Genomic DNA, 14,167 nt, shown 5'->3' with positions numbered 1-14,167 from the left:
CTAAAAATGAATTTCTTTATAACAGCTTCTGTTTCAGATTCTCAGATCTCTTATAAGAAAAACTAGACTAATTTTTACTAATGTCTTTTTACCCTTCAAATGATCTTAACTTATACCATTGCTTTCTTACTGCATCTTGGGCAGGCTGTACCTGTTACACATCAGGGTGCTATGGGCACTTCAGTTATTAATATGTACGCTAATGCAGTGATGTCCCTATGGGAATTAGAGTATCCTCTGGATACACAGGATAGACTTTGAAAAATATAGTTTGATAAAATCTTTGCAGACTGCACTGTTTTAATATAGGGTGGATTAGAGAAAGTAATTATGCATTTTGTAAATTATTTGTGCAACACAGTAATGTTTCTTAAATTTAAGATCCAGAGTTCTTCTGATTACATACATTTCCTATACATCACTTTGACTTGTTACAAACAAGAGCTATCACCACCTATGCATCAAAAATCTGTTGAAAAGACACACATATTTGCATAGTCAAGTAATCATCTACAGTATGATTAAAATTATTGTTACAGTTCTAACAAACATGAAAGTGTTGGCCATATTACTCAGATGGTAAAACAGTACAGATGCCTATGGTCCAGAAAAGTCATCATACAGAGCAATACTGACAAACATCTATCTGAAAATGATAAAACATATAACTCCACTGAATTCTCAAATTATCACTCCACTGCAATTCCCCCACCACTATCAACAATTCTAGGGATGTGCAAACACAAAATAAATCTTACACCTCAGTAATAACAATCTCCTATCTGTTGTACAATACTGATTCCATCCATACAGTACAGACAGCCCTACTATCCTATCTTGGCTTAAGTAATGGCCAATTAGTCTCTAACCTGCACTTCGACCTAAGACTTTTGATATAGTATCACACACCTTACTAAAAGACAGACTTTACTCCCTAGACAACAATGACCCCATGTTGTCCTGGTTTAAGCTGCTGCCTATCAGGCACTACAGTGTGAAAAATGGCAGGGCTCCACTTCTGTTTGTTTCCAGTACAAACAGGAGTTTCCCAGGACTCTAGTCCAACACTTGTCCTTTTCAGCATTTGACTAAAGGAATGCATACCATTACCCAACAAACCTCTGTAAAACATGCTGATGATTCAGTATTATTAGTATGTTCAGCCCCAAATCCTGTGCAGCTACAAACCTTAACCCAAGAAATCTTACCTGTAAATAAATGTCTCGGGTATCCCATATCCACTGCCAACAGCACCAACACTAAGCAAGTAACCTGAACTAAGTTCTTAGGAGTTCATCAGAGATGGAAGTCTAAATGTTGACCAAAACCTCCAAAATGTTATAACAAAGAACACAAACTTGGCCTCTTTTACACAGCTAAACCATACGCTACCTCTCGCAGCCAAACCATACCTTACCTCTCACAGTCAAACAATACTCTACCTCTCACAGAAGAGGTGTAGCATTGTGAATGGAGTTACCATTTTGCTTCCCGAACAGACATGGCCTCTTCAGGTGCTGGGGACAATGTTGGGCTTCCTGCTTGGTACCTGATCTCTCTGACACCAGGACAAGGGTTTTCCTGTTACCTCCTCCACAGGGGCTTTGAGGAGCACCTGTTGGGGCATTATAATGGTCCATTACAAAGGCTGCAGAACCAAAAGGAATAACAGTGCTGATGCTCCAAGCCTAACCTGCCACACCAAAAACCAACACAAAGGCACTGCAGAGGTATAGCAGAATTTATAAATCATCAGACGAAAATCAAGCAGGAAGAACATAAAACTTTAAAACCAAAATTAAATGCTTAACTAGATCACTGCATTTTTTGTCCTTCTTTAGGACATCTTCAGATAAGGATGTCAAGTTCTCTCTCATTAAATACCCTACTCAATTAAGCTAATCATCTCAACTGACACAAAAATTAAACCAGATTAAATACATAAATTTAAAAACTCTTGCTCTAATTCTTCTCTATTAAAACCTATTCTATCATTTTATAAATCATAAACATGGACATACTTAGCGTCTTGTGTAATAACCATGTGCAATAGTAATTCCATTATACATATGTTAAAGATTATAAAACTGTGGAGTAAAGTACATACATATTATTAAATTTAAAACATATGCTGCCCTCCAGTGACCCAACTCTCACATAACAGCTATTTGAAAAGAAAAAAAAATAAATTATCTAGTTCATTTTTCCTTCCTTGAAATCCTAAACCCAGGTGTTTTAATAAATGAATAAATAAAATCTTATCAATCATATGAAATATATAACATATACAAACATATAATATATAAGACATGTCTAGCAAACTCGATTTATAAATACTATGAACAATAAATAATAAAAAAGTAAAACCTGTGTGTTTGTAAATATACTTTTGTTTAAATTTAAAACTATTCACTAAAAATGAACTATGTAAAAAAAAAAATCTTCTTTACAGCTTAGCTGCCCTCAGTCTTAAAACATGTGCTAGGGAGATATTTTCATTTAGTCCCGGGGATTTACTGACCTCCAATAACTGCCAAATATCTCCTGGTATTCCATTTTAGTCTCCCATGGTCCACCTCTGGCATCATGTGGGACAACTTCAAGCACAAAAAATGTGTACTTTGCTTGTTTACAATTTAAAGTATGTCTGTAAAGGGCATTTATGATGTCTTTCTTTTTAATATCATATGTGTTCGTAAATTCTTTGCTTTAATGCCCTTTCAGTCTTCCCTACATAAAAGGCTGAACAACTTATACACTGGGCAAGATAGATCACCCCTTTATTGTTACAATCTGTGTAACAATTAGATTGTATGTGCCTATCTCTACTATGTAAATAAATGCTTTCCCTACTGCAAAAATGGGGACACCCATTTAAATGTGCCATTCCTACTTTTCACATGCCCTTTACCTTTTGGATAATCTGTTTCTAACATATTTTTAATGTTGTACCCTTTCTTAAATGTAAATTTTATAGGTTGTTTAAATATTCCCGCTAGATCCAATAAACTAGCAAATATCTCCCAGTTTCTACATATTATGTCCTTAATAACATTAGCATCTCTACTGTAGCTCATTAAAAATGCACCTGTATATGCTAGACTTTCTCCTTCTTCCATTACCTGTTGAAAACTACTGTTGTCTTCTTCTTCTTTTGGCTTTTCCCGGTTAGGGGTAGCCACAGCGGATCACCTGTCCACTAATGATTGGCAGTAGAGTTTTTTACAGTGTCGAGTTGCCAGCCCGGCGCCCAACCTTCCACAGAAGGTACACACACACTCACACCTAGGGCCAATTTAGAGTGTTCAGTCCACCTACAGCATGTCTTTAGGATGTGGGAGTAAACCGGAGCACCCGGAGGAAACCCGTGCAACCACAGGGAGGACATGCAGACTCGGCACAGAAGGCACCCCAGCCAAGGATCGAACCAGAGAACCTCTTGCTGTGAGGTGACAACGCTAACCGCTGCACCACCGTGACCGCCCTTTAAAACTACTGTTGTTACTAGCTGTAAATTTACTAGACTTCAAGTTAATATTCACTTTGCCAAGGATAGGAGCATATCTATCTCTTCTCCCTCTATTTACTTCATTAATTATCTCACCTATAAGGTCACATTGGTATTTTCTCTCTAAAAACATTTCTTTTAATCTGACACACTCATCTCTATAATCTTCTTCTTCCAAGGGCATTCTCGATATTCTTATAAACTGACCCTTTAAAATACTTCTTTTTTGTTTGTAAGGGTGTGCACTGGTGAAATATGAATACGAATTTCAAAGTGCCTTTCCTATAGACTGTAGATTTAAACTATTCTCTAGCTTCAAGTTTGTGAACTGTAACATCCAAGTAGTTGACTAAATCCTTGGTAGTCTATGTACACTTTAAAAATCTTGTAGTTATGCTAATTATAGTCTAGAAATTCTCTCAATTTGTCTTCTGTGTCATTCCAAAAAATGCAGATATCATCTAGACAGTTAAAAATAAACTTCTTTTTCCATATATGCAACACTATATTTGCGTAGCTTGGAACACAACATGCCCCCATTGCTACCCCACTTATTTGGTTTTAAAAATTCCCCCTTGAAACGGATACATTTGCTGAGAAGCATTACTTCCATCAATTCAAGTAACACTCTAAAGTCTCTGAAGTTAAATGTGCCTTTGTTCTGTCATGGCTTCCTCAAACCATTCTAGACCTATCTCATATGGTATGGCAGAAAATAGATCTACAATGTCTACTGTAACAAATATCATATCTTTATTGTATAAGTTCTTTTCTATCTTTTTTTATGAAATTCCAAGACTCCTTTAATATTTCTTCCTGCTCTGTTCAAACTGATTTTAGTTTTAAATGTATACATTTAGTAATAGGATACGTTTGAAATCAATTACCAGCAACAACTGGCTTTAATGTTGGATCTGTTACATTTTTAGGAACCTTGGGAATTACTAAAATGTATGGTACAATAGGCTTATCCATCCATAGGTAATAAGTGTCCGCATCTATCAGAACTTCTACTAATAAATCTTTCAAAATAACATCTATCTTAGGAGTAGGCTTGATATCTGGTACCACCTAGTCAGAATGGCTAGTGATGACTGACATCACCAGTTTTGGGTAGCAATGCAGTGCATGCACAGCTATCATGACCTACAGTGTCACCACCTAGACCAGCTTCATCAGTGGCAGGCAGAGATTACAAAATGTGTGCCAACATTTTAGTGTATATTTGTAAATAATTGTTGTTTGCCATGTTGCGTTTTCTTTCTCTTTTTATCAAAGCCTGTATAGTGCAACAAAAGTCCTTCCTTCTTTCTTCACAGTGCCCTAAGAATATAACCTGAACAGTGATGTCTGCCTCAGGAGGCAGCAACGTCTCACCCAGTGATGGGATATGTACACTATTTGCAATAATACAAAGTGAGACTGCAATTCAGTTTGCAGTATATATGTGTAGAAAAGTGTTCTACTTTTTCTTCTGTTTCTATTTTTTTATGTCATTTAACAAGACCATCTGTGACTGGGGCAGAAGACAAATGCCAGGTACCTGGGACTTTTGCCAGCTAAGGTGGCTGGTACTAGGACAGTAACAGTCTCCAGGTGTGCCTACCAGCTGGAGGATCCAGGTCACCCAGCTGAAAGCAACCTGGAAAGCTCACTTCTGGCCTCAAAGACTACAGTTCTGGGAGTAGTTGGAGGCTTTTTTTCTGGAAGTGGCCCAGGATATTCCCCATGTGATTGCATGGCATAAGGCATGGAGGCTGTTTGCATCAGAGTTAAGCAGGCAATTGGACACTCACCAAGATACCATGCAGCACCTCTCAGCATGACTTGTGGAGTCATGTGACTGGTCATCCCAGACCATTAAACTGCAAATGAATTCGGCCACAGAGGTGACTAATCCTGAAGAGACTACCTTTTGGTCAGTCGGTCATTCCCTCTTTACCCTGGCATATTCTCTCATTCATGTATTTCTCTCCTATCTGTTGCTTCTCATATTTTGCTTGCATTCAAACTCTCCCCATCACTTCTGTCTGTCTGTCCCTGCTGTGTTCTCTATTCCCACATCAAGGCCTCTGCTTGTGATTTAAACTAAATGTGGGCAGGTGAATTTCAGTCTGGCAGTATATAGGATTAAATCTGGCAGTTAGCAACAGGATTAAGAATAAAAAGTGCTAACAAGCTGCTTTTTGTGGTGCTGGGTTTGATTCAGCCTCAGTTTACCTACTGTGTGCTCCTGGGCAAGTTATTTAACTAGACAATACTTTAGGAAAACTGGGCTAGCTCCTAAATGGTCACCTCAGCTGCAGGCTTAGTACGCAATTGTGAATCTAGCTCTTATCCATCCCCACAAACTCTTCATTACCTTCCCAAATGACTTTTCTTACATATAAAAGGGTACTTTTGCTTCCCCTGCACATAACATCTTCTGTAGTCACCACTGTCTGTTTTCCTCTGCCTGACATTCTCCGTTTTCTAACTTTACTACCTCTCCCTTTTCTCCCTATTTATATGAAGAAATGTGTTGGCTCATTGTTGTGCTGGCCCTCTTTGGCCTGCGCACAGCAGTTAAGATGCAGAGATGAGGCACTCTGTCGTGTGCAGGAATGTGCAATGTCTCATGCACGTTTCCCTTAACATTCTTGTGACAGTGATCATGAGAGGTACAACAGAGTGACACCTTTGTGGCAGTTCCTCTGCATAAGTGCTACCTGCAACAGGGCTGCATTAATTTAATCTGCAGCCTTTTTCTCAGAATACTGGCAATGTGCTAGTCCCATTATGTGGCTAAGTAGCTATATGTCACATATTTACAACTGTGCCAAGTTTCTTAAGACCTAAAATCTTCTCATCTCCAGGTCCACATCATTGGTATTTATTTTTATTCACTTACATGTCACCATAACTATAATCTTGCCTCTCCTCCAATATGGGGGAAAAAAAACGAACACTTTAGCAGAGTAGAGGTCTAATATTTCAGATAGGTCGTCTCGACCATAATGTTACACTACAGTTTCAGATGAACAAATGCACAATGGTTATACACTTGTCAAACAATATAATTCATTTTATCTGAAGGATCCAGTACTACAAAAGAGTACAGGAATACAAGAACAAATTTATTACTTGGAATTATTAGTAAAAATTCAAAAAGGACAGCCTCATTCCAGAAATGTATCCAAAATATATAAACTTATGAAAATATTAAGAGTATAGCCAACAATAAACAAGGTAAATACATGATTGATCAGTTTGGCCAACTATGACCTCTACGGGTCAAAAGACTGATCCATCAAAGCTCTTCACAAAATCCATTATCGCAATACTGGAGACTTTATTCTTAAAGCTTTTTACACAGATCTTTTCTTAAATTGTATCATCTTTGGAAAAATGTTGAAAATCTAGTCCAATCTGTTGAGTGTGCTAAGATCTGTGACCCTATCATGGACCCATTTGATTGATAAATGTCAACTATTTGAAGAATTACAGGAATATCTTCAGATATTAATACAGGCTTTACTAAATGTTATTCAATGCTCCTATTCCCTCAGTCATTCTCAAACAGCTTTCACTCCTATGGATTGTGTTGGAGACAGCAAGAAATTATCAATGACTTGAAGCTTGACTCACCCTGGCTTTGAACACTGGATGTCACTGGTGAGAAGTACACATTACAGGTGGCTACATTAGAGATGACACATAACTATCAGTGTACTAGCATTAAGCACAGGCCTAAAGTAGCCATGCTAGTGAACAAATATTAAATATAAATGAACAAACTCTTGATGTGAATATTGCTACTGATTCCTACACCCCAGGTTAAACACTATGTTTAACTAACAAACGTGAATTAAATGTTTCATTACAACTAAACTAGTATACAAAATAATATGCATAGCTGATGATTTTCACCCAGATGGAAGACTAAAGAAATACCATAAATATTTTTGCTTGCATAACATACAGTGCAAATTCTTTCGGTAATGCATAATATTAGTAAAATAAACTGTCACAATGCTATTCATCAAGTAAAGTATTAATGCAGTTAAAATGATTACAGATTTTGTTCATATTGGCTACTGATTTTTTTTTTATCGTGAATGGAGCTACTCTTTCATCTTATTCCCCTGTTATCCACTGCTCACCCTTTCCCCATCTTTATTTGTTGAATTCATCTCCTACTGCTAATGCAGGACAATTAAATTAACCTACTGGTACAGGAAGAAGCAATACTACTCTGCAAGCAACTCAAACGTGAACTATTGTGCTTAATCATTTTCAACTGTAAGAACTGCTTCACTAGTTCATGTACTGCTAAACATTCCTCTTCTTGCACTTAAAATTCCAAATAATAACTTTTTACTTCAGGTCTCACCTTCTCCAAGTACTCATCAATGTTCTTGTCTGTAACTGATGGGTCCGTTATAAACTCGAAGAGCTCCTTGACTGTCATCACAGCCACACCATGCTTCTGAAAGAAATCTGTTCTCAACATACCAAAAAAAAAAAAAAATGCGGATTCAGTCAGCATTAATGTCCATGAAAGTTCAGTTTATTCAAAGCAAACATCTTGTGCACAAATAAGAAAATGGTTCTTGAAATGAAGTTGCTTCGCTATCAATCCATAAAGGAATGCTGCAGTCATCTACCCTCAGGCCTGCCTATTCTTAAAAGGGCTATGTGCATAAAGTTTTGATATTAAAATGACCTTCTTGAAGAGCCTTCATCATTCAATTGCAACACTTGGATAACGAGTCTCAGAGACAATACTTCTGGGCAGGACTGGTGTTGGAATAGGCACGGTGCAGACATAGCACGACATATACTTAGCAAATAAGAACAGTTTTGGAGGGGTTCCTGGGATGATAAAGTAGATAAACTGAATAAACGGGACATGGTGTTATTATGTGGGACTCAATTCAAAACAAAGGGCTTTTTCCTAGCAAAGTTATACAGGCGTCACTAGAGGGTCCATTTCTTTTCAACACCTTCTTAGGCTGTACTGTAGTAGATAATACAAAGAAATGTACACCTCACTGACAAAAAATACCAAACAATGACACACAAGTCACACAAGTAGTAAAAAAGTATTTAGACCACTAGTACACTGGTGTGGCATCATAGGTTCATAAGTGTGTACTACGCTAATGGCCCTGGAGCCTTTACAAGCCTAGCCCATAGGATTACCCTGGCACCATGCCACCCAACCTTAGTTCCAAGTGCCTCTGTCGAGTAGAGCCACTGGAGTGATCCCGGGGTGAATTTTCTATTTCCCATCCACTCATCAAGATTACTCTTGAAGAGGGCCAGTGAGGTGCTCTGTTTGACATGAATGGGAAGTCTATTCCATAGCATGGGCAGTCTCTGGGTTATGAACCTGTCCCTCCAGCATGTTCTGCTGATTGTGGTAATGAGGTTGAGGTCTCTGGAGCGTGTGGTGCGGATGGATTGAGATTTCTTTAGATGTAGCATTTCTAACAGAGCTGGGTCAGACATGGCTTTGAAAGTCAAGCAAAGATCGCCTCTAAGTAGGAGATATGAGACAGAGAATAGTTGGAGTTTTTTGAGTCTGTCCATACTGGACACGTGTTTAAGGCCTAGGATCCTCTTTGTGAGGTACTTTTGCGGCCTCTCCACTTGTTGCAGGTGTCTAGTGAAGTACATGCCAAATGGGGTATTGTACTCGATGACTTGCCTAATGAGGAAAGAGTAGAAGGAGACAATGACCTCTTTCTTCCTGGATGCAAAACCCTTAGTAATGAGATGTGCCACACAGAAGGACTTTCTGACCACAGTGGCAATGCAGTAGTCAAAAGAGAGGTTGCTGACAACTGTGCTCCCAGATCTCTTATAATGCCTTCTGTGTTCAGTGGACTACCATCGATGTGGTAATTCATGGGAACCCGTTTTTTTCCCAAAGGGGATGACGACATATTTTGGCATTGAGCTTAAGGCCATGGTTCTAACACCAGTTGTTGGTCTCACTGAGGCCTTTCTGTAGGATGTCAACATCACTTGGGGAGTTAATAATAGCTCCCAACTTGCAATCGTCTGCAAACTTGTCAGCCCAAATCCCTTCATGTTGGCCTGGACTTCACAGAAGCAGATACCAAACAGGAGAGGACCCAGGACTGAATCCTGTGGGACTTCACTTGTGACTGGTCGACAGTCTGACTTGAGGTCATCTACTTTCACACTGTGGGTTCTATCTGTGAGCCAGTTTGCAACCCACCTACTAATATAGCGGTTGATGCCTAGCTTAGTGAGTTTCTCTATGATTCCTGAGTGGGGAATGGTATCAAAGGCCTCGGCCAGATCACGGTAGGCTGCATGAACCACCTTGCCTTCATCCACAGCTCTGGTGAATGACTCAAAGAAGTCGACCAGGTTGAGTAGGCATGATCCTTACAAAACCAAACTGTGTGGGATCCAGAGTTTGGAGATTCCTTACATCCTTGTATATTATGTCCATGATGATGCATTCCATATCTTTGCATATCAGATTCTTCAGGCTAATGGGGCGATAGTTCCCAGGGTCTGCAGTCACTCCTCCTTTGTGGAGAGGGATGACTGTAGCAGTGCGCCCTTCGGTAGGGACAAAGCCTGAGGTAAGGCTGTGATTAAACAGGGCACAAAAGTGAGGTGCCAGTTCACTCTGTAGTTCATGTAGAACACAGCCAGGGATACTGTCAGATCCCATAGAAGCTGCATTCTTGGCCTTGGACAGTGCTGTTTTAACCTGTGCAGCAGTAATACTGGGTGCCTGGCAATCTACTGGTATTGTGATTGGTTCTTTGGGGGGGGAGGGGTAAAGTTGGTACTCTGTCGGCCAGTATCTTGGCAATATCTATTGGCTCGGTATAGGAGGTACCATTGTGCAGTAGCTCACAGCAAATCTGAGTACTGCCGTGAAGATTCTTTACATAACTATAGAAGGCCTTGTGGTTGTCTTTACTATCTGCTGCAATTTTGTTTTCATAGCTAGCTTTACAGGATTTGATGACGGATCTCAACTTTTTGTTGAGGCTGATAAGGGAGTTTTTCCAGTCTTGGGACTTCACCTTATTCTGCATCAGTTTCCTCCTTCTGTTGTAAAGTTTGTTTATGGCAGGGGACCACCAGATTGGCCTCCATTTTTTGGAGGAGAGCATCTTGGTTCTATTGGGTATTGTGAGATCCATGCATTTGAGTACATGTTTGTACAGTGCACTGGTGTACGATATGGCAGTCATGCAACTTTGCATGGGTGCCATGAAGTTAGCCACTTCTGTTTTTAGGAGCCCAAAGTTAAGTTTTTCATGGTGGTTACCTTTGCGGGGGGGTTGGAGGGATGTGGATTCCCAAGGTGATTAGTTTGTGGTTGGATCTAATCAGGGAGGAGATGACTATTGGTGTAGAGCAATGGTTGCCTATGTTAGTAATGACCAGGTCAAGGATGTTGCTACCTCTAGTGGGGGTAAGAATGAGGTGGTCCAGGGCACTGGAATTAATGAATTCCAGGAAACGTTGGGCAAGTGTATTGGTACATGAGCACTTTTCCCAGTTGATGGAGGGGTAGTTGAAGTCACCCAGGATGAGAGTGTTAGGTTGGACCCTAATATTCTACAGGGTGCTTAGGAACGTGGAGTGAGATTCTTGGGACATGTTTGGGGACCTATAGCAGGCTATGACCTGAATCGCTATCTTACCAAATGTTAGCTGCACCTGAAATACCTCTGATACATTATGTTGGACTACCAGTGTGGAGGTGTGCGCATCCTTTATGAATATGGAAACACCACCGCCTTTGGAGCTTCGTTCCAAGTTCTGTGGCCGAAAGGTGTGGAATGAGTTATAGCCTGGTAGTGCAGAGGTGATTTCTGCTGCCAGGAACTATTTCTCTGTTACAGCACAAATGTTGATATTCTCCATTTTAAGGAGTGCTTCAAGCGAGTGCATTTTGAGATTTAGACTTCTAGCGCCGAGCAGCATGACCCTCAGATTGTATTTGTTTGTAGCTGTTATGGTGGTAATTTGGTCTTTGGAACACTGCCTAAAAAAGGCATTATAGGGGTGGCAGGAGCCTTGGCCAGTATCCGGAAGTCTGGGGGTGACAGATGCAGGCCATCTCTGTCAAAGCATAAGACGGACTTGCCAGTTAACTATTTTCAGGAAGGAAATCTGAAAAAGTAGGACCTTTCCAAGGCCCTATCCTGTACTGTGCAGCCAAATGATAAAAGTTTCATCATGAATACATAGTCTTCTGACTCAGTAGATGCAGCACATATGTCATGGAGAGAAGCTACTTTAAAAGGTGATACAGGTCAGACTGTTAACATTATGAACTGCTATGGCCTTCAGCCTTAAGTCAATTGCTTGATTCTAAGTGTTCTCTTGTATACCATATGATTTTAAGTCATTCAAATAGAGCAATGCTCTTAGGCGGTTTCTGAAAGGGGGTACTTGTGTATACTAAGTTTTCCTGGTTAATAAATAGAAGCTTCATCCCACGTAGCAGAATAAAGAGTGATTAAATACAGAATTGCATTACTCCTTCTTGCATTTACTAAATAGATAAGAAACAGGGGAGTAACTCATTAATGGCTGGAGGAAAACCTACAGATGTTCTATATAAGTAAAAAAAAACAGCAGACATGGTTAACTATGCAGAACGCAGCTAAACATACGACAAAGGAAATCTATCGGCAAAGGAAATCTATCTGACAGGAAAACATTCCTACACCCCTGACCCACAACATGTCAACACTTGGGCCCCATGTTTAGCAATTATAAATTATTCCGAAAAAGACAAAAAAAGAGATACATAACGAGATCATAGGAAGTTACTAGGCTATTGGCTCTGAGGCCCTTACAAGCCTAGCTAAGAATTTAGCCCATGTTCCGATAAGTCAGCACTTGATGCCCTTGAGATTTATGCCTATGAGGGGAAAACTTATGAAGATAGGTTAAATGCACTGGGACTCTTTACACTGGTTTACGGTTGGAGGGGGAATAAATAATGTGGTAAACAAGAAAGGATGACTTACAGTGTTTATAGATACAGTTTCACTTGAGAACTTACAAATAAAGACAAAAATAGCATAACTTATGCACTGTGCTACCAAAGGACAATATAACTGTACAATGGATGATGGGCAGACAGTAAAAAAATTATAGCAGTTATATACAGATGGACTACAGAAGAGAAATTATACTTGTGTAAGGCACTTAACTGGAAATCTTAAAAGGACAGGACACTTTAATAGTAAATCATAGCATTTGGTTTTACTCCTTTCGCTTCTCCTGTACTAAAAATAGATTCTAACTATGACTCTTTCCTGCATGATTACCACAAGTCTAGTGTCTCGAAGGAGTTGATGGCAGGTAGCACAAGACTACCATATAACAACATGATGCTTGTCGCTCAGTGGTTCTTTAAGCTAAGGTGTCCAAGAAGGGTTGTAAGTTTATGGTGGAAAAGGACCAGTGCTGGTACTAAAGGTAGTGTTAGTGGGAAACAATAACTAAAATTGTACAAGACTAATTACCTTCCCTGTAGGACAGTGGAGGAAGAGAATCCTGTTAAAATGACTTCTCCAATATCTAGTGTCATGGTAATTACCTTATACAGATACACTACAATCTTCAGGAATATTCACCTTTACAGTAAATCATAAAATTTCTATTACAAAATTAGGGTTAATCTTAACTACACTGTTACATGGTAGAAAGAGCAGATGTATTGTTTTTATATAGTCAGTGCTGCAACAGGTAGCGCACTCGCCTTTGGTGCATAAGGCTGTGGGTTCTATTCCCACACTAAGTAGATTGATTACTGACAATGCAGTGCAGAATAAAGGGGTGCTGCAATCTTGAGTATGTCGTCCTTCAGATGAGACATTAAACCAAGTTGGTGTAAGTTCAGGAGGATGCAAAAGATCCCATGGGATCTATCAAAAAGAAGTTCCACTATGTCCTGGCCAAATTTCTCCTAATAGTATAAATACCACCTCAGGTCTCCCCATGCACACAACTGTATTTTATATATACTAAAAAAAAAATAAATATATATATATATATATATATATATATATATATATATATATACACACACACACACACACACACACACACACACACACACACACACACACATACACACACATACACACACATACACACACACACACACGCATATGCACTCAGTACATAAGAATTAAACTGATTGTCAGGCTAGTTCAGGACTAGTATTTGTATTAAGGCAGTTCCAGGTCAGTCAGCTCAGAGCTAAGGGTCTCAATTGTTTTTCTCTCCCACCTACAGTGTTGTGGTTGTGTTCTTGTACTCAGTGTATCTGTTGTTGCCTGCCCTTTACGATAATTTGACAACATAATTCCTTCCCTCTCCCCATTTATTAGCTGTTGACAATTAGCACGCAAGTATCATTTTGCAAAGACTCTCCCCTTTACTTATCAGACTAAAAGATTATGATAAAATCACTAGTGTTTTGATACTGCTTGTGCTGATTTTGGAATGAAATTAAGCGTTTTTTTTCCACCTACAATTAGTTTACTAGTTATTGATGGTGACAAAAGAAAGGTTTCCAGGCTAGTTGTTTTGTACTGAAATTCAAATACTAAGTAGCAAGTTCACCCAAACATTATTCTAAGACCGAACACCAAG

General features: G+C 39.3%; 1 protein-coding gene across 1 annotated transcript in view; it reads right to left on the bottom strand.

Moving 5' to 3' along the window:
- The window catches only part of RIOK1 (RIO kinase 1), a 623,754-nt gene that overhangs the window by 166,713 nt on the left and 442,874 nt on the right, over positions 1-14,167 (bottom strand). Inside the window, exon 12 of the mRNA XM_044065411.1 lies at positions 7,881-7,987. Coding sequence (XP_043921346.1) covers positions 7,881-7,987 — 107 coding nt within the window. The remainder of the gene's footprint in view (positions 1-7,880; positions 7,988-14,167) is intronic.

The sequence above is a fragment of the Protopterus annectens genome, chromosome 3.part0, assembly GCF_019279795.1.
Source record: "Protopterus annectens isolate FY-2018-M chromosome 3.part0, PAN1.0, whole genome shotgun sequence".
Taxonomy (NCBI): domain Eukaryota; kingdom Metazoa; phylum Chordata; order Ceratodontiformes; family Protopteridae; genus Protopterus; species Protopterus annectens.
Note: the sequence above shows the minus strand (reverse complement) of the source record. Positions and strands in the feature narration are given on the sequence as shown.